The 24,274-nt window shown below is 47.0% G+C and overlaps 1 protein-coding gene across 1 annotated transcript; it reads left to right on the forward strand.

Moving 5' to 3' along the window:
* Positions 1-23,608, forward strand: IL10RB (interleukin 10 receptor subunit beta). Its single transcript, XM_045540568.1, has 7 exons — positions 1-63; positions 1,326-1,449; positions 7,641-7,798; positions 9,943-10,109; positions 13,659-13,812; positions 15,630-15,787; positions 22,781-23,608. The coding sequence occupies exons 1-7, from the start codon at positions 15-17 to the stop codon at positions 22,952-22,954; spliced, it is 984 nt and encodes a 327-aa protein (XP_045396524.1). The 5' UTR covers positions 1-14; the 3' UTR covers positions 22,955-23,608.
* Positions 23,609-24,274: the final 666 nt, after the last annotated feature.

Raw genomic sequence — 24,274 nt, forward strand, 5'->3', positions numbered from 1 at the left:
GGCTCCCGGAAGCCATGGCGCGGGGCCTCGGGAGCTGGCTGGGCTGCTGCCTGCTGGCGTCAGGTGAGGGGCTACGGGGGGCGCGCGCGCGGAGGGGCGCGGGCGGCAACGCGGCGGCCCCGGGAGATGCGACCCCTGCTGGCACCCGTGGGCGCCCGGAAAGCGGCTACGTGCCGGGTCGCGCCGCCAGGGCCTCGGGGCAGGAGATTCAAACCCACAATTGGCTGCGAACACGGGCCACGGCGAGCAAGCCCCGGCCCGCGCCCGGTTCCGGACCTTCCGGACCGTAAACCCGAGCGGGAGACTCCCGGCGTCTCCACCTCGGAGCATCTAAGTGTCTACATCACCGTCTCCACTTGCCCACACCCTCCCGAAATCTGAATTCGCCCCTCAGCGCCCAGCTCTGTGGCTTCTCTGTTCTAAATCTAATGAAACCTCATCTGTCCTCTAAATTGACCGCCCAGCGTCAGGCATCACGATGGCCCCCTCCGTCCTTTCGGAAGAACTGTCCCGGCGCTCTGGCTTCCCTCCCGCCTCGCGGCCGTTTCTGCTCGCGCCCTCCTTCCCTCCCAGAGCTGTGCGTAGCCGAGGACATGCCGAGCCCCGTCTTCGCCTTCCCCTGGGCAGTTCTTTGGGGGATTTCGGCAGAACCCTGGCATTAAATACCGGCTGTGGGCCATAACTCTCAAATCCCTATTGGTACTAGTTGGGTGATAGCAAATGGCTTATTTTATTCTTCTCTTTACTTGTGTGTATGTTTAGAATTTTCTATTAAAAGGTTTACAGATGATTTCTGTCTCTAGCCCAGATCTGTTTTCTGGGGGACCTCTGGGGTCTTTCAGCCAGCTGTCCCTCTGACGTCCCTACTTGCATGTCTCTGGCGTCTCCAACCTAATGCAGCTACAAGGGGACTCGAGAGCTTCCTGCCCCAGTCCCAATCAGGGCACCAGGTGCATAAGCCAGAAGCGGACGTTAACCTTGACTTTTCCACATCAAATGTGTCAGGAAATCTAGAGTTTATACTTCTGGAAATATATCTAAAATCCATCCTTTCTACCACCACCCAAATCCAAATCCCCTTCATCTGTCCCCACTTCACTCCTGGCAGCACCACCCCCCTTTCCAAATGTCTTCTCGTGGCTCTTCAAATAAAATCCAGATTCCTCATACAGCTAGGTCGCCCTCTCTCTCCCTCCCTCACCCATGTGGTATTTGAAGACATGGAGTGGGAGGGGAGAACCAAGTGGTCATTTTCATATGGTCATTTTCATGGGCTACCTTTTTGAGGAAAAAAGGTGCGATTTTTTTTTCTTTTATTTTTACAGCATTGGGAATGGTGCCACCTCCTGAAAATGTCAGAATGAATTCAGTTAATTTCAAGAACATTCTGCAATGGGAGTCGCCTGCTTTTCCCAAAGGGAATCTGACTTTCACAGCCCAGTACCACAGGTGAGTCTGGCCTTGCTTTTGGTAGGAAGGCAGCTGAGGAGGGGGCCTTGGGCTTGTTGCTGGGCTGGGCCACAGGAGGAAAGGGTGACTATTGTCACCATGTGACCATGACAGCCCTCAGGGAGCCTCTCTGCTGGCCTTTTTCTTTCTGTCTGGGAAATTCTTGTGGTCACCTTTTCCTTTTTAGGTTTTCTTGTTGTGATGGTTCATGGTTTGTTTATCACTAGGCTGCTAGTAGACACAGACCTTGTATCATGTGTATGTAAGATGTAATCAGCCACAGTGGGTATCCTCCTGTGATGTAGAACCTAGTCTGTTTGTCACAATTGATATATTTAAGAGGAAAGTGCTACTGCTGTCATCTCCAGATTAGTGTTGCTAGAAGTCAACAATGTGTGAGTGGAAGCTGAGGTATGCAAAGCAGTCAGAAAGACCCTTGCTACCAAGTACCATCTGCCCCCCCTGCAGTGGATATAGTAGTACACCCCAGTGCCTTGGGGCGCACACAATTTGCATAGTGGGCACTCAGTTACTCCGTGGCCACCTCCTGAAATTGAAAGTAAGACAGCTACTGGCTGTCAAAAGCTCCCTTCTCTGACAACAGCAGACACTATGAAGGAAGGGTGAGTGTCACCCTAGCTGATCATCTCAGCGGTGGTCTGAACTCCCTCTACCTCTCGTGCCTGTCAGTATTTCTCTGTGCCTGGTGAAGGGAATCCGTGCCAGTGCTCCCTTGGCAGCCTGCCACCATATACCACATGCTGGCCTGCAGGTGACACACCTTTACGTCAGGTGCAAACAGCAGCAGGAGGCCAAAGGCTGACGAGCCAACATTCTTGCTTTTTATGTGACTCAGAAACATACGCAGATAGACAAGTCCTTCAGTGAGGTGGAAGGAAATTCGGTCCTGGGTCCCATTAATCCCACACTCCCACCCATCTGGCTGTCATTTTACAAACATCTCCATGGCCTGTTGAGTCAGTGAAGAGACAGAAAGATGAATAAATATGTCTACGTGTTGGTGGTTTTCTTTTTAACTTTTTAGTTCAAAATAATTCCAAACTAACAGAACATTTCAAAATTTCAAGTATAGTACCAAGAATTTCTAGATAGCCTACAACCAGATTCACTAAATTGTAACGTTTGCCACATTTTTCTCACTCCCTTCCCTCTCCTTCTTTCTCATACATCATGCCCTTTGTCCCTTAATATTTCAGTGTATATTTTGTAAGAACAAGGACAGTCTTTCACATCACATGCTACAGTTAAAAGCTCAGGAACTTTATTATTGATACAATTACTTTTATCTAATCTATAGTCCATAGTCCAGTTTTGTCAATTGTACCATGAATTTAAGAAGGGTCATTCTATACTATATTTTTTCCTAAGATGCATTTTCTAGTACTGGTTGGTTTTATCATTGCATTTCTGTGTTTTCTCCCCTCAGTCTGGACAGCCATAGAGATTTCACTGGAAAATTAACTTCCCTCATTTTCTCTCTCTCTCCCCTATAGTTTGTGTTTTGGTGTTCTGTGCCTTACTCTTTTGCCATCATAGTAGAGGCACTTGGTTTTAGGTGAGAGGTCCTAGTGACTTCATGAAGGCGTAGGGGCAAGAGGTGGTTATTAACTGAGAATCCGTGCCCGGGTTCCAGGTTTCCTTCACATGGAACTACAGACCAAGCCTGGCACATGCTGGAGAAAACAAAAACACGTGCAGGGCATGTTCTTGGGGAAGACATTTGATCCCGAAAGATCTGATTAATTCTTATGTAGCTCCATAAAAGGTGTCTTTAGAATTTAGCCTGAGCAGTTGCATAGCACAAACTCTTTGTTGTATGTGCACATTGGGTTACTTCAGAGGATGTATTTGGTGATTTTAACATAGAACCATCCCCCCAAAATTAGCTGTCAATATGGGGAATGGATCATATTACTTATTTAACAAGGAGAGAAATATTTGTAAATGCAATCAAAATAACTTAGTGAAAGAGAAGTTATTCCAAAACAACTTTTCAAATATTGCGAGCCCAGCCAATCAATGCGTTAGTTTAAATGAAGAGAATGGCACATGTGAGAAAATCCCCTTAATGAAATAACCCCTGGATTTTCCAAATGATGAATGATACACAGCCATGAAGAATTGATTGATTGGCAAAATGTCGGTGGTATATTAAGTGAAAAAAGGCAGATTATAAAACAGTATGATCCCAGTTGTAATATCTCTACCTGCTTTTTGCAAGGGACTGTTCTGGATATTGCTAAGAATTCCTCGAGCTGCGGTATGCTACCTAAGACCGTGGGCTCTTAAGTCAAACAGGTCAGAGTTCAGCTGGGCAGATTTCTTAGGCTCTCCACGCCTGACCACTAAGTACTTGAGAAATGTTGAACTGTTATTATTTTATCATCATCACCTTCATTGTCACTTCTGAGCACAGCCAAATTTGGCTTTGGCCCCTAGACAAAAGATGCCTTGGGGAACCAGTCAAACAGTCTCCTGGCTTTTTACAGGACAGAACCTGGACTTCCTTAGGTCAGGGGAAGCTATTAATAATTACACCTCCTCAGGCTGTTGTGAAGTTAAGTTATGGAGATCGGGAGATCGTATTTGCTTAGCATCCAGTAGGTATTCCCAAACGTCATGTCTCTTCTGCTTCCACTTCACATTTCTGCCACCCTCCCTTCAGTGGTTGCTGTTGGGGCTAGAGTTCTGACTGGGACTGATGCATTGTTTTATAAATTTTCCAGGGTAGTGGCAACAATAGTCATATGTAGGATATTACAGTCATGCATTGCTTAACGACAGGGACATGTTCTGAGAAATGCGTGGTTAGGTGATTTCACCTTTATGCGAACATCATAGAGTATACTTACACAAACCTAGATGGTATTGCCTACTACACACCTAGGCTATACGGTGTAGCCTCTTGCTTCTATGCTACAACCTGTACAGCATGTTACCATACTGAATACTGCAGGCAATTGTCACATAATGGTTAGTATTTGTGTACAAGCATACCTCGAAGATATTGCAGGCTGGGTTCCAGACCACTGCAATAAAGCAAACAAGTAATAAAGCAAGCTACATGAATTTTTTTGGTTTCCCAATACATATAAAAGTTATGTTTACAGTATTGTGTAGTCTTTTTAAGTATGCAATAACATCGTCTAAAAAATGTATATATACCCTAATTTAAAAAAACATGTTGCTGGAAAATGCTAATGATCATCTGAGCTTTGAGCAAGTTGTAATTTTTTTGCTGGTGGAGGGTCTTGCTTCAGTGTTGATGGCTGCTGACTGATCAGGGTAGTGGTTGCTGAATGTTGAGGTAGCCAGGGCAATTCCTTTAAATAAGACAACAGTGAATTTTGCCACATCAATTGACACTTTTTTTTCATGAAGAATTTCTCTGTTGCATGCAATGCTGTTGGGTAACATTTTACCCACAGTAGAACTTCTTTCAAAATTGAAATCCTCTCAAAATCTGCCACTGCTCTGTTAACTAAGCTTATGTAATATTCTAAATCCTTTGTTGTCGTTTCAGTAATGTTCACAGCATCTTCTCCAGAAGTAAATTCCATCTCAAGAAACCACTTTCTTTGCTCATCCATAAAAAACAACTCCTCCTCCATTCGAGTTTTAGCGTAAGATTGTAGCAATTCAGTCATATCCTCTTGCTTCACTTCTAATTCTTGTTCTCTTGCTGTTCCCACCACATCTGCAGTGACTTCCTCCACTGAAGTCGTGAACCCCTCAAAGTCATCCATGAGGGTTGGAATCAACGTCTTCCAAACTCTTTTTCATGTTGATATTTTGTCCTCCTCCCATGAAACACAAATGTTCTTAATGTCATCTAGAATGGTAAATCCTTTCCAGAAGGTTTTCAATTGACTGCTCAGATCCATCAGAGGAATCTGTGGAAGCTGTTGCTTTATGAAATGTATTTCTTAAATAATAAGACTTAAAAGTCAAAATTATTGTGTGATTCATGGGCTGCAGAATGGATGTTGCGATAGCAGGCATAAGCACAACATTAATCTCCTTATACACCTCCATCAGAGGTCTTGGGTGATGAGGTGCATTGTCAATGAGCAGTATTATGTCGAAAGGAATCTTTTTCTTCTGAGCAATAGGTACCAAAGGTTAGCTTAAAATATTCAGTAAACCATGCTGTAAACAGATATGCTGTCATCCAGACTTTGTTGTTCCATTTATAGAATATAGGCAGAGTAGATTTAGCATGATTCTTAAGGGCTGTAGGGTTTTCAGAATGGTAAATGAGCATTGGCTTCACCTTAAAATCACCAGCTATATTAGCCCCTAACAAGAGAGTCAGCCTGTCCTTTAAAGCTTTGAAGCCAGCCAAGCATGGTGACTCATGCCTATAATCCCAGCTACTCGAGAGGCTGAGGCAGGAGGATCACTTGAGACTAGGAGTTCAACACTACAGTGAGCTATGATCATGCCACTGCACTCCAGCCTGGGTAACAGAGCAAGACCCTGTCTCTAAAAAATAATTATAGTAAAAAAATTAAAAACATAAAAATAAAAATAAGAGCTTTGAAGCCAGGCATTGACTTTTCCTCTCTAGTTATGAAAATCCTACATGGCATCGTCTTCCAATAGACGTCTGTTTTGTTTACATTGAAAGTCTGTTGTGTAGTGTAGCCGCCTTTATCAGTGATCTTAGCTGGATCTCTGGATAACTCTCCATCAGCATTTGCTTCTTCCCCTCTCACTTTTATGTTCTGGAGATGACTTCTTTCCTTAAACCTCATGACCCAATCTCTTCTAGCTTCTGACTTTTGTTCTGCGGCTTCCTCACCTCTCAGCCATCATAGAATTGAAGAGAGTTAGGGCTTTGCTCGGGATCAGACTTTGCCTTAAGGGAATGTTGTTGTTGGTTCGATCTTCTATCCAGACCACTTAAATTTTCTCTATGTCAGCAATAAGGCTGTTTCACTTTCTTATCATTGTGTGTTTTCACTGGAGTAGCATTCTTAATTTCCTTCAAGAACTTTTCCTTGGCATTCACAACTTGGCTAACTGACACAAGAGGCCTAGCTAGCTTTCGACCTATGTTGGCTGTCGGCATGCCTTCGTCACTAAGCCTCATCATTTCTAAGGTGAGAGACCTGCAACTCTTCCTTGCACTTGAACACTTAGAGGCCATTGTAGGGTTATAAACTGGCCTAATTTAAGTACTGTTGTTTCTGAGGAAAGAGGGAGGCCTGAGGAGAGGGAGGGTGACGGGGGAATGGCCGGTCGGTGGAGCAGTCAGAACAACATACAACATTTATCGATAAAGTTTGCTATTTTATATGGGCACAGTTCATGGCACCCCAGAACAATTACAATAGTAACATGAAAGATCACTGATCACAGATAACCACAACAGATGTTATAATGGTGAAAAAGTTTGAAACATTTCAAGAATTACAAAACTGTGACCCAGACACAAAGTGAGCACATGCTATTGGAAAAATGGCACCAATAGACTTGACACAGGGTTGCCACAGACATTCAATTTGTAGAACGCACTACCTGTGAAGCACAATAAAATGAAGCATGGTAATGAGGTGTGTCTGTATCTAAGCAAACTTAAACATAGAAAAGGTACAGTGAAAATACAGTATCATAATCTTATGGGACCACTGTTGTATGTGTCCTGTCATCCATCATTGACCAAAACGTCATTTTGCATCATGTGACTGTATTTGAAATTGCTGTAATATCCTTATTTTGGTTAATCTGTATATATCACAAATCATGTGCCATTGCTTTCAGAAATATATAATTAAGGAAGCTTTTTTGGTCAAGTGTGTTGAATACTTAACCCATTTTTTGAAAGGCACGTGCTTATGATTAGGATGTAAGAAGTCTGTTCTTTTTTAAAGACGTCTATTTGCATATTTAACCCTGTTTTTCCTCCAACTTATGTGACCAGGGGATAGATTATTTTTGAACTGCCTTATGATATCTCAAGGATCATTAAGGTTCTGTGCAGCACAGTTTGGAAAATACTAATATAAATCATACATACTGTTCATCAAAATTGATGATTAAGAATTTGCTTTATTTTTCTGTCATTATTCTCTGTTAGTCATCAGCAGCAGGAGTAAAGCACCAGTCAGCCGCAGGGAGACTGAAGTTAGAGTTCTTATGATTTATTTATCTTTCTGACTGCATAGTTACAAGAAATTCCAAGATGTGTGCGTGAGCACTGCCTCGACGGAATGTGACTTCTCAACTCTTTCCAAGTATGGTGACCACACCTTGAGAGTCAGAGCTGAATTTGCAGATGAGCACTCAGACTGGGTAAACATCACCTTCTGTCCTGTGGACGACAGTAAGCCATTTTGTTTCCTATTTTGTTGGAATGTTGTTGTGTGCCTTCGTTTTTTTGCGCATTGGTTGGTCCATCAACAAGAATTCTCCGAGTGCCCACAAGTGGAGGGCCTCGTACAAGGAGCTTAGTGAATATAACAGAGAGGGCTGTGGCCTTAAAGGAGTTCTTGGGAGAGACAAGAAAGGACAAGCATATCATCAAGAAAATAATTAAATATAAATTTAGTAGTTTCAGTGCCTTAAGGGTATACATGAGTTGGGGGAAGCACTGTTCAGGAGAAGAACTGGACAGATTCGTGTGGTAAATTTGCTGGGAGCAAGGGACAAAGGACAAAAGGGAGGGGTACAGCTGATGGCACATGGGTTGGGTCAGGGTGGCTGGCAGGTGTTGAAAAGAGTGTCCCCAGATTAGATCTGGAGATTATAGGCACCTGCCAGAGGTCCTGAGATGAACATACTTAAAATATCCAATTAGAAACTAATTAAATCACCATATAGCAATTGAGAGAGGAAAGAGGATTGGGGGTTACAAGAACCTGATGAACAAAACTCAGTACAGCCCTCCAAGGAGTAGGCAGAGAGAAGCACTAAAACAGTTGTCCCTGTGTGGGAAGGGGTCTTTGTGCCAGTCCTCTGCTCTGCGCGCCCCCCCCCCCAGCTCCTGCAATCACATCCTCCCTGGGAGAGAATGAGGCTAGGAGGTCCTTCTTCCCTTTCCAGTACTGTTCCAAGCTTGGGCAAAAGCCTCTTATTTCTGGAATCAGAAATGATCAAAGGTATATTGTCTTTTCCAAAGGTACCATTATAAAAACCAAGAAAAAAACAAGCACACACAAAAAAAATACAGTTTCACAATAGTCAAGTATAGGTTTCTGCTCCCATAACTGCTAACTGACTTACCATGTCCTTACTGGTTCAAATCCTATTTTAGTTCCCATGTGTGAATGTTACCTTCAGAACTGAGGTTCAGAATGGTTAAGCAGCTTGTGGGAAGGTCACACAGGCAGTGAGTGCAGAGCGGGGACTCAGACCCAGGCTCCTGTGCCGTGCTCTTAAAACTACTGTCTGTATTGGATATTCGCCTCCTGGAGTTGATGTACTTTAGCAATAGGAAAGTGCTTCGAGATGTCATGCAGAACCAATTTATACTTGCTTTGGAAACATAGCTAACAGATTTTCTAATCTGGTTTTTAGACCAGCATATTAGAATGGTACAAGTAGGCCCTTTAGCAGCCCTGAAAAAGTAGCAGCAGCCAGAGAAAAGTTCAGGGCATAACTCAAAACATCACAGTTGCCCAGAACCATTTATTAAACAATCTGTGGTTATTTCTGAGCACTGTTGTGCCAGGCACATTCTGAGAGCTGAAGCTACAATAGGGAACAAGAACAAGCCCCTGCCCTCACGGAGCATATATTCTAATAAGGAAGACAGATAATAAATAAATAGATACATATTGTCGAACAGGTTGTGACTGTGGCTCTCAAGAAAACTAAAGCAAGGTAGTAGGACGGAAAGTGATAGAAGCTGCTCTTTTATGTGGGGTGGTAAGATACAGTCTCTCAAACTGAGGCATTTGAACAGAGACCCAAATGAAGTGAATGTGCCAGACACCTGAATAGCAAAAGCGCGTACAGCAGGAGAACAGCTTTAGACTTTGTTGGAAAAATATATATGGTTAATCATATATGTTAGATGTTTAAGGGCGGCCACTAAAAATAATAGAAATATCAGCTGTAGCTTCCAGCCTAGCAAAGGAAATAAAATTCAAGCCAATAGAAAACAGAAAATAAAAATTAAAAAAAGAGGAGGGGAAGAAGCCAAAGCAATAAAATAAAAATTTTAAAAGCAGCCTTTACAGAAAACACAAAATGATGTAGTCAGAATTCCAAATATATCAGAAATCACAATAAACACAAATGAACTATACTTGATTAATAGAGACAAAGGTTATCAGATTTTTTTTTAAAGAAACAAAATCCAGCTGTCCTCCTTAGCCACATCAGTCAATGTCGTAGCAATGGTTTATCAGAGAGCAATGGACTTCAGTGTGCTAATTGTTCTGCATGGCTATGAAAAGTTAACGGTGAAATGAAGTTTGCAAAATGTGATTTTTGATTGTCATTTTGCTCTGTTCTCACACTTAGCTGTTATTGGACCTCCTGGAATGCAAGTAGAAATGCTTGCTGATTCTTTACATATGCGTTTCTCAGCCCCCCAAATTGAGAATGAACCTGAGACATGGACCATGAAGAATATTTATAACTCGTGGGCTTATAACGTGCAATATTGGAAAAATGGTACAGATGAAAAGGTAAGTTTGGCTAATCACATTTCAGATTATGTTCTTTCCTTAAGTTTCAGTCCGAGAACGTGACAATAAAGAGAGAAGGCCAGGAGGCCATCCAGGGATGGTCTGGCAAGGTGGCAACACCTTATGGTCCAGGGCCGGATCCTCTGAGAGCCAGAAGGTTCCCAGTCTGAAGTGTGACTGGTACCTCTGGCTCAAGCTTCCCAGCCCCCAGGGAAGTTCACAGAGCTGACTTTCAGGGTGAAGTCTGCACAGTGAGAACAGACCTTTCTCCCCCTGGAGGGAAGTTGCAGGAGCAGGCAAAGCTGAGTCAGGGTTGGCTGTGGGAACTTGGGGTTAGCTGAATGACCGCTGTCTCATGGCATCAACCCCTGTTTCCCACACTTCCCATAGATCAGGCAAGTCCGCAGTCGAGGCAGCCCTAACCCTGGATGGACAGCATCACGTTTCACCTTTTCTGACCTCAGTTTTTTCTGTTGCTGTCTTCAGGGGACAAGTCCTTTAAAAACATGGGCTTGGAGTCAAAAGACCTGATTGAAATATTGCCCCTGCCACCATGTGGCCCTGGTCACGTTCTTGACCTCAGCTGCCTCAGGTCTGCAAAAGGGGTATAATAAAATATGGATAAAGACCTACTTCATAGGATTGTTGGGGAATTTAATGACATAATGAAAAACATACACTTGTCCCATGGAACGATATACATGGCCAACATGTGAGGTTTCCTTCCCCTTTTGTAGACATGTAAGGCAGTTTTCATGCTTCCTTGGTCAGGTTTTATTCTTTGTGTTTCTGAGATGAATGCCATTCCTGGTCCTGAACTGACCTACATATATGTTAAGTTATATTACTTATATGTTATCTCTTCCACATTAAATAGTGATTTTATCACTTAATTCTCAATGAGTTTGGGAGGAGGGGTTTATCCATATTTATTGTCTCAGCAATGGTGTAATTAAATTTATATATATATACTGAGTAGCCCAAAACTCAAGTTAATTTTTTTTCCCAAAAAAATGCTCCGTTAAATGATTCAGTATCTTGGTCTGTTCCTGCTGCTATAACAAAAAACCACAGATCGGATAATTTATAAACAGTAGGAATTTATTTCTCAGAGTTCTGTAGGCTGGGAAGTCCAAAATCAAGGTGCCAGCAGACTCAGTGTCTGCTGGGTGCTGGCTCCCTCTGCTTCCAAGACAGTGGAAGGCAAAGGGCAAAAGGGGCGGACAGCTCCCTTGTCCTGCTTTTATAAGGTCTCTAGTCCCCTTAGTCACTTCCTAAATGCCCCTCTTCTTAATACTATCACATTGACGATTAAGTTTCAACATTTGAATTTTGGTGGGGACACATACTCATAATCACTTATTAAATGCAGGTGTCTCTGCTAAGCGCTGGGGTAGGAAAATAAGAGCAGACCACTTCCCTCCAGGGGTTAGTAGCAGACTCCAATTAAAGATCCAGACCTGGTGCGGTGGCTCACACCTGTAACTCCAGCACTCTGGGAGGCCCAGGCAGGAGGATCACTGGAGACCAGGAATTTGAGTCCACCCTAGGTAAAATAGCAAGACCTCATCTGTACAAAAATGAAAAAAATTAGCCAGGCATAGTGGCGTGCACGTATAGTCCCAGCTGCTTTGGAGGCTGAGGCAGGAGGATAGCTTGAGCCCCGGAGTTCAAGGCTGCAGTGAGCTGTGATGATGCCACTGCTCTCCAGCCCAGGCAACAGATTGAGACCTTGTCTCCAAAAAAAAAAAAAAAAAATCCGGTTCCACAGTCACTATGGCTGAGTGTCTCCTGCAGCAAGTGTGAAATGCAAATCCCATTTTATATTTAGCTTCTTAGCCCACATACGCCCAGCACAGGCATCTGGTTGCACATTTTTCCTCTCACTTCAGCCCAGTTGCGTGGCAGCCTTCAGAGTGTGGAAGGGCCACCTGCTGCCTGGCCTTTTATGGGTGGCTGCAATGTCACCATTAAAGGCTCCCTTCTAGAATGCAGCTTTTCCTGAGCTGGTGCCAGATTCGGTCTCTAAACGAACAGCATGAGGACTTTTGGAAATTCTTCCGTCTTGTTGAGAAAAAGTGAGAAGATAAAACCAGAAGTCGCTCAGAAGTGAAAAAGCCCCAGAGGGGCTTGAGGGGGCGCCTTCCCGGCTGTGCCAGCACCTCACCTGCTTTCGAGGGCCTCTGCATTTAGTCTTTGAAAAAATTGCACGGTGAGGTTTTAGAGGCATTAGGCTTCTAGAAATGAAAGCCAGGTGTTTTTGTGGGTTTTGTTGTTTGTTTGTTTGGATTGGTTTGGTTTGGATTTGTTTTTTTAATTTACTTATTAGAAGTTATACCATACTCTTCATATATTCTAGCATATAATCCTAGCACTCTTCGATACATTCAATAGATCTAATCCAATGATTGACCTCCACACGCTTACCTGCTCACACAATGAAAGGATATAGACAAACTGTCAACAACCCCAACCCAAAAAGAAAAATAAGCAATTACTAAAGTACAGTAAGAGTCTGTGCTCCCTTTGTATACTTATTAATTCCCTTTATTTTCCCGGGAACTATTTTAAATTCTCAAATTCAGAAATATATCATTGATTACGATATCTTACAGGCAAATTAAACTAAGATGAGTCGGTGACACCACTCCCAGAGCAGAGGCAGGCTGTGGTGTGTGCCCTCAAGGTGAGGTCAGGCGTGTGAGGGACACAAGTGGAGAAGTGAGTCAGGAGAGGCCCGGACAGCCAGGGTTCGAAACGTGCTCTTAACCTAGAAAGAAAATCACACTGAGTCTTACTGTAAGTGACTGGTGTATTAATTTGCTAGGGATGCAATGACAAAGTAGCACAGGCTAGGAGGCTTAAGCAATAGAAATGTATTGTCTAATAATTCTGGAGGCTGAAAGTCCAAGATCAAGGTGTCCATAGGGCCAGGCTCCTTCTGAAGGTGCCAGGGATGGATTTGTTCCTTGCCTTCCCTCGTTCCAGTGGTTGCTGACAATCTCTGGCGTTCTTTGGCTTGTGAAAACATCACCCCACTCTCTGCCTTCACCTTCACATGGCATTCCTCCTGTGTGCCGGTGTCCAAATTTCTCCTTTTAATAAGGCTACCAGTCCTTGGATTAGGGACCTACTGTAATAACCTCATTTGAACTCGATTACCTCTGTAAAGACCCTCTCTCCAAATAAGGTCCCATTCACAGGTACCCAGGGTTTGGGCTCCAACATACGAATTTTTTTGTGACACAGGGTCAACCCATTAAAACTGATTTATCTTCTTTAAAAAAAGAAATGGGATGCTTTGTGTGTCATTTAAGCTAGAGAATTCAGGAAACAAGAGGGTTTGTCAGCATCACAGTCAGTCCCTTGCCAAGCGCCTTAGCATGGTGTCACGGTCCCCTGAAATGAACTGGGAGGAGCACCTGCTACCTGCTCCTTCCTATTTTAAATCTGAAGCAGAGATTATAACTGGTAAGTGTGAAAAAAAGAAAAAAAAGCTGATGTCCCTTCACTGCTGAGCCATGTTCTTATTTTTGTCTCCAATCCTAGTTCCAAGTTACTCCTCACTATGACTTCGAGGTCCTCAGAAACCTGGAGCCGTGGACAACCTACTGTGTTCAAGTTCAAGGGTTTCTTCCCGATCGGAACAAAACCGGCCAGTGGAGCGAGCCTGTCTGTGAGCAGACCACCGAGGACGAGGACGGTGAGTCGTGAGGTCGCAGCCTGGGGCTGCCTGCCCTGAGCGTCGTCAGCGGCTCTGCAGACATTAGGGCCCGAAGGCTCCATAGACACCATCGCCTCTGGCCCAGACTCCAACCTAGTTGGGAAAAACGTATCACCCTGGCGTGGTCTCCCAGCCCTGGCTGATCGGCTTCATGTGGGAAGGGGACCACCCCCTTCTGAGGCAGCTCAGAACCTCAGTTGGGAAGAGCTGATGGGAACCTTTTCTGCCTGCTGGGCTGAGGTCTGTGACCAGGAGCCGCCCTCCGCTGTGCCCTTCTGCCCTCCCAGCCTGCCTGCAGCGAAGCTCCTGGGTCCTCCTGAGGCCACCTTGCGCCCTGCCACCCCATCCCCGGAGTCTTTGCTCCCAGGCTGAGCTCCTGCAGACGTGTGCCAGGCAGGGAGAGCCTGGAAACCTCGCCGCTGTCCTCAGCTGGCGCCACTTGTTTCAGAGCCCCTTGTAAAATAAAAACAACAGGACCTCAACACAGCCCTTCACATACGATGTGGACTGCGGCGTCTAGCAGAGCGCCGCCACGCTTAGTGTTTCCTAAAAGAAGCAGGCAGAGGAAGGGGGGAAGCGGAGAAAGAGAGAGAGAAGAAGGTACCAGTTGGCCCAGACACTGATTATTTCTGTGCACAGAGAGTGACTTGCTGCTACCGGGTAAGGTCTGTTCTCTTGGCCTGCTTATCCCCAGATGCGTGGGCTTTGCTCGTGAGGGCTGTGCTGGCTGGCAGATGGTGGGCACAGGGAGGTTAGGCTGCCAGGGCAGCCACCAGGAGAAGGGGCCTGGGGCCAAACAAGGGAGCTGGGACCATAGATAACCAGGGTGACAGCCTGGATTCTGTCAGAGATAAACAAAGCAGGACGTTAGTTAGAACAGTAAAAACATTTTATTCAGTAATGACTGAGTAGAGAGGGGCCACAAGAGGGGACCAGAGCAGAGTCAGGGAAGTGAAAAAATTGCAAAAACTGGGTAGGAGGTTGGTCAGTCCATTAGGCCAACCTGTGTCTGCAAAGGCATTTATCAAGGTTAGGCTGCTACTCTGCCCAGAGACGGGAGACGGAGGCCCTGTCCTTCCTGATAACATCAGAGGAGTGGCTCTCTGTCCTCACGAAGGACACTCCCTGGTTGTAGGAGATACTTGTATGTCTCAGAAGGACAGAGGAAGGATTCACAGTTGTGAGCCCTTTCTAGAAAATGCTCTCGGAAAGAGAGGTCAGGGGCCTATCGTGGGTGTTGGCAAGAACAAATGGTAAATTTTTTAGGCAGCCTTGAGTTTTTCTAGACAGAAACTGAAGGGGGGCTGTGTCATCCCAGCGATGCGGCCTCAGGCTGCTAGAAGCCAGGCTGGAGTTGGGGCAGATCTCTCAGTGCAGGGGTTTTGAGGGTCGTTCGTGCCAACATGTAGTTATCAGTATGAAACGTGGTGCTGCCTGCATTAACTCAGGCTCGGGCCGAGTGGAGTCCGTTGGCTGCTTCAGGGCAGAAGAGGCATATCCAGAACAGGGAGGCTCGTTGCTACCCTGCAAGTAGCTAAAGTGCATGAGAATCCTTGCTTATTCTTTTTATGTATGTCAGGAATAATGCCAGAAACCAGACTGAGGAAGATAGGAAGGGGTGGAACTCTGCAAACCTCTTGCCCCCAGCCAGCCGCCGTTTTGCTGAGACATCCTCCAAGGTGCACACACGGCCCTGTTCTCAGGGATCGCCACTGGGCTCTGATGGTTAAAATGGTCTTGGGATCACTGTGACCCAAGCTGGGATAAGAATGTGACAATGACGTTTTCCCTGGCAGACACGATCCCCTCCTGGCTGGTCGCCGTCATCCTCATCACGTCTGTCTTTGTGGTCTTCCCGGTGCTCCTCGGCTGTTTTGTTCTGCTGTGGTGCGTTTACAAGAAGACAAAGTACACCTTCTGCCCCAGGAACTCCCTTCCACAGCACCTGAAAGAGGTGGGTAGGATGGAGGGAGATGCGGGTTCGAAAACCCTGATTGGAAAGAGTTTTTATTTTTAAGTTGGGGCCTCCTGATTCCAGACGACACATTTTCCGGGAGAATGACACACGTCTCGCATGATGGTCTGTTCTTTTGAGCCCATTTTAGAGCAGCCTGGGGTCAAGGAACAGCCGTGAGGAAGGAGGCAGAGGTTTATACCAGAAGCCGTCCCTGCAACCTGGACGTTGCTCCTTCTCCACCTTCACTGCCAAAGCCCCACATCCTTGGGGAGCAGAAGCGATGGTTCTGGGGCAGGAAGGGGAAAAGTAGAGGTCAGGGCAGAGAAGAGAAAGAGCAAACTCCAGGCCAAGCGCCAGCACATAGCCGGAGGGAGAGAATGGGAGGAGGGAGAGGTGCATGTTCAGTTGTAGAATATCCGAGAGTGACTGAAATTCTGGGATGTGTATCCTAGACTTTAGGAAGGCTATTTTTAAAAAGTTTAGGGAAAAGAAAGGATGAACCTGGCTGATGACTATAGGAGCGAAGAGGCCCTAAGCAATGCAATTCTAGATATACACTGACACTTGAAACTATGCCAAGCCCAGACCCAAAAAACCACCTATCTTCGGTCTCATTTACCAGGAAACAGACTCTGAGATAGAGCTTTACATTCAAAATGCTTAATGGGATCCAGGCACAGTGACGCTGCCTGTAGTCCCAGCTACTTGGAAGGCTGTGGCAGGAGGATTGCTTGGCCCAGGAGCTTGAGGCCAGCCTGGGCAACATAGTGAGACCCCATCTCTAAAAAAATTTTTTAATTAAAACAAATATTTTTAGAAAGGCTTAAAGGGGAGTCTCTTAGGAATAATACCTCTAAGGGAGTGAAAGTGGCAGGATGGGGCAGAGAGAGAGGCTGAGCTGTCATGCAGCCATAACAGAGGCCTCGGCCAATCCCATGGGGGCTTGCAAGCTGGGGTGGCCCTTTAGAGATGTCCCAAGCTGAGGCAAAAGGGGTGGGCCAGTGAACCTCACATGGACCATGCCCTGGGTGTGGGCTATACCCAGGAAGGGGACCTAACCCCGGGTGAGGCATGAGACGTCAGTGGCTTGTGTTCCTGGCAGCTAGGAGGGGGAGTGCCTCATGCCTGGAGGGACAGCTCGGTGGGACACCACAGCATCTACAGTCCACCCCTTTCACCCCTATGACCCACTGGGAGCAGCTGCTCTGGGATGCGAGTTGATCTCTTTCTGGGGGAAAGTTATAAGAGGAAGATTAGGGGAACAAACTCCCATGCCCACCATTGCAGCTGGCCTCTGGGCCACAGGTAACATCTGTGGTCTCTTTCCTCTGCTTTCCTGTCGGGAGTCCCCTCTCTCCTCTCCGTGACTAGCCTCTGCTGGCACAGGCTACTGACCTGATGGGGCGACCCAGCCCCCTTCCCTGAGAGGACCGAGCCTTTGGGCACCAGGCCTGTCTCAGGCAGTGGCCACTGTGCTTGTCCATCTGCCATCTGACTTGGGCAGGGGAGTACCCAGGGACGCCCCAGGAGCTCAGCTGGGCGTCTGCCATGGAGCAGCAGCCTCACCTCCGCTGTGGTCACCGTGGTGCCTCCTTTCCTTGCCTGCTGGTCTCTTGGAGGAGGGGGTGGCAGCCAGGGGCCTCGTACTGTGTCCCCCTCCCTGGGACCCCTCCAGACCAGGGGTCAGCAGACTTTTACTTAAAGTGCCAGGCAGAAAAGATTTCAGGTTCTGCAGGCCAAGAGGTAAAATGAAATTATGTACACTTACATAACCCTTTAAATGTCATCATTTAGAAAATCGAAAACCATTCTTGCCTCTTGGGCCATAGTTTGCTGCCCCCTGCTGGAGACTCATGGAACCCAGTCTCATGGGCAGGGGCCCGGCAAGGGGTTGGGGGACACCACTTCCCCAAGCAGGTCACAGGAGCGGGGGTGACCAGGGCCCTCCTGCACTCATGCATTCTGCCTGTTGGGGACACAGCACCCCATAAGGGCTGTGGATTCTGAGTGCACACCAGGTGCTGGAGGACGACGCCCTGTCCTCAGTGGGTTTCATCTTCAAGCTGGCGTCTCGCCTGCACTGTCAACAGGCCGCTCCATCGTCCTCCCAGGCTGGCAGCTGCTGGGCGGTACCATGTGTGACATAACTGGGGGTCCCAAGGTCACATGCCCACTTCTGACCGCCTTTGCTGTCAGTGGGGCTCCTGTTCGGACATGATGTTTTATGGGGTCTGTATTCCGTAACAAAGTTCCACGAAGTGGGTGTCGTAAACGGCAGAAGTGTATTGTCTCACGGTTCCGGAGGCTGGAAGTCCAAGATCAAGGAACCCACAAGGTTGGCTCCTCCCGAGGGCTGTGAGGGAGTACCTATGCCAGGCCTCTCCCCTGACTCCTGGTGGGTCGCTGACTATCTTGGGGTTCCTTAGCTTGTAGAAGCATCACCTCCATCTCTGCCTTTGTCTTGCATAGCCTTCTCCCTGTGTGTCTGTGTCTACATTTCCCTTTTATAAGGGCACCAGTCCTGTGGGGTTAGAGGCCCACCCTACTCCAGTATGACCTCATTCTAACTTAACTAATCACATCTGCAACTACCCTGTCCCCAAATACAGTCACAGTCTGAGGCATAAGGGTTAGGACCTCAACACAGGAATTTTGTAGGGACACGGTTCAGCCCTAACAGGCCCCTCCGCCAGTGGAGCAAACTCTGTAACCTCCGTGGTGCTGACAGGCCCTGCAGGACATGAACGGCAGGGTCAGCTGCAGCCGACGTGCGTCCCTGCCCTTTCCAGAGTGTAAGAGATGCGATGTCATCTATGGCTACAAGGTGGCAGGTTGGTCTCCTCAGGGGTGCGATCGTATGGGGCTCAGCACTGCTGTCCGTTGCAGGCAGGTTGAACGTTCGGCAGCAGCAGAAGCTATACCAGCCTGGGGGAGCGGGAGCCCCTCCTCTCAGGCCTGTGCAGAGCTTGCATCCTGCCACCACAACTGCCTGTTCATCAGCCCACCCTGCCACATATAGGTGGCCAGGGGCAGAGGCTGGCTGACGTCCACTGGCTGTGTCGTCTTGTCTCCTAGGTGGTACCCTTTCCGTGGCACATGCTCTCAGGGGCAGTTAACATGTGATAGGGAAATCTCACACTTGCAGCTGCCCCCACGGGTCCCCACACATCCTCATCCCTGACCTTCCAGTCTTCTTTCCACTAGGTCCCTGACCCCCAGCCTGACCTGTAACCCCTGCCTGTGATCCCATGGCTGTTCCGATCTTAGGCCGTTTTTCTTTCCACACAAAGGGGGTGAGCAGCCACAAGTCCTGCAGCTCTGCCTGTCAGGGCTGTCACACGGCAGCAGGACATTTTGATTTGCGCCCACCTACTATGCTGACCTCCCTATGAAATGGGGCTGGCCTTTTCCTCCTTCAGCTGGTCATAGTGACCCGTCCCCGTGTGACCGTGGTGTGAGCAGACACAGAGACACTGGTGCAATAGGGGTAGGGGGCGTGTAGCTGACGTGCACCCTCTGGCCCCATCTTAGGACCTGCTGGCTCTGGCAGGCCTCCTGATGGTCACTTCTGGGCAGTGTGATCACCTGGTGTCCCATGGCACTACTAGGTCCCCATAGCACTCCAGGAGCTGGTTTCCAAACAGGGTGTAATTATCCCCTGCAGGCGGCCCGGCCTGGCCCCAGAACCCTGTGTCTGGGTGGCAATTCTCCTCTTGGGATCTGCCGTAAACGCCGCCCAGCGTCTTTCCCACCGCAGACACTTCAGAGATCTGTCCTATTAGCACATTGTCATCGGTAGGTGACGCACCAGTCTTGAGGTGGGCTGGGCTGCTTGCCCCGTAGCCCGTACCTTCTGCAGGGCCGTCTCCTGCTCAGGGCCCCCTCAGAGCTGCCACCTTCTGTGTCACTTGGCAAACACACTGGAGCAGTCTTCCTTCGTGGGGCACACGTGGCCGCCAGAACCCAAACCGGCCCGCAGCGCACCGGGCTTCCTTCATGATGGTGGGAGGGGTGAGGCACAGTAATCGGTTCTTTAAAGGGGATGTCCTGGCAAGCCCCACTCCATGGGACCCCTCAGATGTCACTGATGTGGCGGGTCCCTGAACCTTCACAGGGTGAGTGTCCCGCCCTCCGCAGTGCTCGTGCCTTACCGACGCCTTGCCACTTCTTGCACGTCTGGTCCTATTAATGTATTCTAACCGGTAGGCTGATACAGGCCACCTCTGGGAAGGACACGGAACCTTGGCCAAGGAAACTGCCTTGTGTGAAGGGCACCGGCTAGAAAGCGCCTCAGCTCTGAGCCATTTCAGCTGCCGGCGTTCCTGGAAGCTGGGGGGACAAGCGTCCCAACATGAGGGGACATGGGCAGCACAGCACAGCATCCACTGTGGATAGAAGTGGCCACATGACCACAGGCAAGTGTTTCAGAGCAGCTAGAACCTTCCAAAAAAAGAATGCCAGCAAGACTGCAGCACCAGGGTGAACTGAGAATCCTCTAGAATGAACTATGAATCCTCTGTGAGCTTTTGAGAAGCCACAGCTGCAGCAGGAAGAACAAAGAGGGCCGGGCCCTTCGCTCTGGGCAGAAGGTGTTTTGTTAACTGAGAACCAAGAGGAAGCAAAACCGTTCACCTGCTATTTTTGCTTCTGGCTTCACCATCAAAGCGAATGGTCAGACAGGACAGGACAGACGAACAAACAGTAAGGGGCCTGTTGGCAGAGCTCTTGCCTCCAGGCTAGAAGAGTTTGCAGGCTTGAGGAAGCCAGCCCCTGTAATAGCTGAGAAACGAGGCGGGACTGGAGAAGGAGGTCAGGAGGGGCGAGGGAGGCACCAGGTGACTACAGAGCAGTCTGGGGTCCTCAGGTCACCACTTCTCCAGTTTGACTCAGAATGTGTAGAATCCATTCCCCATGCCCCACAGAATTGTTTAGAATTTAGGGAGGTTTCCTGGGGATGGAGACTTTGAATTGGAAAAGCAACAGGGAGATTTATCCAACACTGACCTCTTGAGCTGGTCACCTGTGTGTGTGTGTGTGTCCCACCAGGAGATTCAGCTGATATTTACATTCTTTAGGTTTAGTGCATTGTCCTATGTTCTCTCCTATCCCCCAATCCTAGGAGAATGCAGGGTACCTTCCAGTCCATTCTCATGAGTCCACTGGATCTGAGGTTCAGAGAGGTTCCCCTTCGCCAGGTTCCTCATTGGCCCAGCAGAGATCTGGACATTGTCCCCTTTGCCCTGTCCCCTCCCCTCCATCAGCCGCTCAAGACACAGGAGGGGAAATCCTGACAGGTCCACAAGAGAAGGTAGTGCAGCTGCGCTCAGCTTCAGTGAAGCCACAGCACAAGGCAGAGTGTGGAAATTACACCAAGAGGGGTTCCCTCTGGAGGGGTGGGGTTCACAACGCAAGGCTTTAAGGAATGTTTCTCCATCTAATCTGAGGGTTAAGGGCATCGGTGAACCTAGGAGGATGAAGAATGAAGAAGGAGAAACCAGCAGAGATTTCAGGAAATGTGTACGGGCATCTGCATTGTTCAAAGTGCTGGCGGGACAGAGGTGATTGGAGTCTGGTCCCTGCCTGTACCCAGCCCCGTCTGCGGGAGAGACGCACTGAAGAGTCAGTAGCCGTCAGATGTACCGAGGCAGCGCTGTCTGATAGACAGTGTACCACGAACCACATTTGCTAGTAGCCACATTTTTAAAAAGTCAAAAGAAATAGGTGAAATTCACATTAATAATATGTTTCCTGTAACCTAGTATATCTAGAATACCATCATTTCAACATGTAATCAATATTTTTTAACAAAAAATGATTGGGATATTTTACATTCTCTTTTTGATACCAAGTCTCTGAAATCTGGTATATATTTTACACTTACAGCACTTGTCAACTCAAACTAGCCACGTTTCAAGTGGTAGGTAGCTGCACGTGGCTCATGGCCACCATGTTGGATGTGCAGAGTTAAGGGCTGAAACTGAGGGGCACATGGAATGCTGAGAAGCATCACAGGGGGCCCCTAAGTCAGGCAGGGTCACATAGGAGATCCTATTTGTTATCCCAAGAGACATCTACCCAGGGCCTGCAACGTCCCTGCTTCCTAGAGGAAATGACACCCAAGCTGTGCCAGCGTCACGGCTTCACGCTCAGACTAAAAAATCTCCCTCCTGGTCTAAAAGAGGAACTATCAGAGGATGACTTGTGATCACTTAGCAAGTGAGTTGCATATTCATTGTCACTTTTTTTTTAATTGTGGCAAAATACACATAAAATTTACCACCTTAACCATTTTTAAGAGTACAATTCGGTGGCATTAAGTACATTCACATGGCTCTGCAGCCATCACCACCATCTGTCTTCAGAACTTGTTTCATCTTCCAAAACTGAAACTCTCTGTCCATTAAACAATGAACTCCCTGTTCCCCTTCCCCCATCCCCTGGCAACCACCATGCTGCTGTCTGTCTCGGTGAATTCAACTATTCTGGGTCCCTCGTATAAGCAGAATCATCATCCAGTATGTGTCATTTTGTGACTGGCTTATTTCACTTTACATAGTATCTTTAAAGTTCATCCATGTGATAGTATGTGTCAGAATTTCCTTCATTTTTAAGGCTGAATAATACTCCATTGTGTGTCTAGACCACATACTGCTTATCTATTGCTCTGTGGACAGACACTTGGGTTGCTTCTAGCCTTTTGGTTGTTGTGAATATGCTGCGTGAACGTGGCTGTACAAATATCTCTTCAACACTCTGCCTTCTGTTCTTCTGGGTATATACATAAGAGTGGAATTGCGAGATCATACGATAATTGTATTTTTAATTTTTTGAAGAACTGTCATATTGTTGTTGTCACATTTTTAAGATAGCATTTTGCAGCTAGGAGTACTGTTTAAAAAAAAACAAAACAAAAAAAAAAACCACCTTTGTAAGCTCAGAAAAATAAATGGAAAAATTTGAAAATTAACTGCCCTTTTTTTCTTCCCACAGTTTTTGGGCCACCCTCATCACAATCATAGCACACTTCTGTTTTTCTCCTTCCCGCTCTCTGATGAGAATGAAGTCTTTGACAAACTAAGTGTCATTGCAGAAGACTCTGAAAGCAGCAAGCAGAACCCTGGCGCCAGCTGCAGCTACAGGACACCCTCTAAGCAGGGACCCTAGAGCTCGTCTCTGAGGAGGAAACACACTCAGCCGGGCACAGCGACCCCTCCTTCTCACATCTGCCTCAGCCAGTGATCAGAGCGACAAACACAGTCTGAGACCACCTGAGCAAACCCCAAATCTAGAACTCCTAGACCCTGGACTTGCAGAAACAACCAAGCAACTAGACTATAAGGGCTCACTTGGCAAAACACTCCACCTTGGGAACTCACTGCTTTATAAAGGTTTTAACTATCTTTTTTTCAAAAGTTGGCCATGGGGAGTATAATTTTCAGCCTCTTAAGCTCACTAAAATAAGACCACTTTTTAATAGTGAGAAGTGGAAGTATTTAAAATGAGGAATAAAAATGGAGATACTTGGCATCCAGGAGCAGGTATTTAAAAAAAAAAAATGAAGATGCTGTAAAATTCTACCAGGCTGAGGACAGACTGATCTGAAAAACAACCACAATTCGAAGTAGATAGCACAGTGCTGTACAGAACACAGACTGTTTGGATTCTCTGGAATACTTTGACTGGATTTATTTTTCTACCTATATATGTTTTATATATTACTGGTGCTCTGTTAAAGTTTTACTCTCTATTGACTCTGTATGTGTTAATGATGCTAGACATGTGTAATTATTATGTACTGAACAAGGCTCCAGTTTGCCATTTTGATGTCCGTCCATTCATTCAACAGGTACCTCCTAGTCCCTGCTTGTTACTAACCAGGCACTAGCTAGGTACCAGGTCCCTAAGTGGTCTGGGAGCCCTCAGTCTAAGAAGCTTCAAGGAATAGAAGGGCCCTGAGCTTTGAATTCCAACTCAGATGCTTGCTAGCCTGTGACCTCTCAGTTTCTTCATATGTATGTGGGGATGAAAAGACCAAAAGATTTGTGACGTGACATAAAAAATAACCAGCCCAATGCCAGCACAAAATAGGCGCTCAGTAAGTGACAGCTACTGTTACCAGCAATATAATCTCATGGGTACGACTTTACCTCCACAAACGCAGGCCAGCAACAAACATCTCTTCTTCTGTGCCAGATGGCCCAAGGGAATGGAACCACTAAAGACCCCAACATAGGAAAAACATTTTGTTGAAATCATTTGACCTTTTTAAAGGGAGGCATCATGGGAGGAAAAAAATCAGAAGTTTGTTGGGGCCTGGGTGCGGTGGCTCATGCCTGTAATCCTAGCACTCTGGGAGGCCGAGGCAGGAGGATCACTTGAGCCCAGGAGTTTGAGGTTGCTGTGAGCTAGGCTGATGCCATGGCACTCTAGCCCAGGCAACAGAGTGAGACTCTGTCTCAGAAAAAAAAAAAAAAAAAAAAAAGT

The sequence above is a fragment of the Lemur catta genome, chromosome 1, assembly GCF_020740605.2.
Source record: "Lemur catta isolate mLemCat1 chromosome 1, mLemCat1.pri, whole genome shotgun sequence".
Lineage (NCBI taxonomy): Eukaryota > Metazoa > Chordata > Mammalia > Primates > Lemuridae > Lemur > Lemur catta.

Excerpts from the sequence above, each read along its gene's own strand:
- IL10RB (XM_045540568.1), top strand. The coding sequence starts at position 15 with ATGGCGCGGGGCCTCGGGAGCTGGCTGGGCTGCTGCCTGCTGGCGTCA. Across the intron at positions 10,110-13,658 it reads AAAATGGTACAGATGAAAAG|TTCCAAGTTACTCCTCACTA; the intron begins GTAAGTTTGGCT and ends CTCCAATCCTAG. Across the intron at positions 13,813-15,629 it reads GACCACCGAGGACGAGGACG|ACACGATCCCCTCCTGGCTG; the intron begins GTGAGTCGTGAG and ends TTTCCCTGGCAG.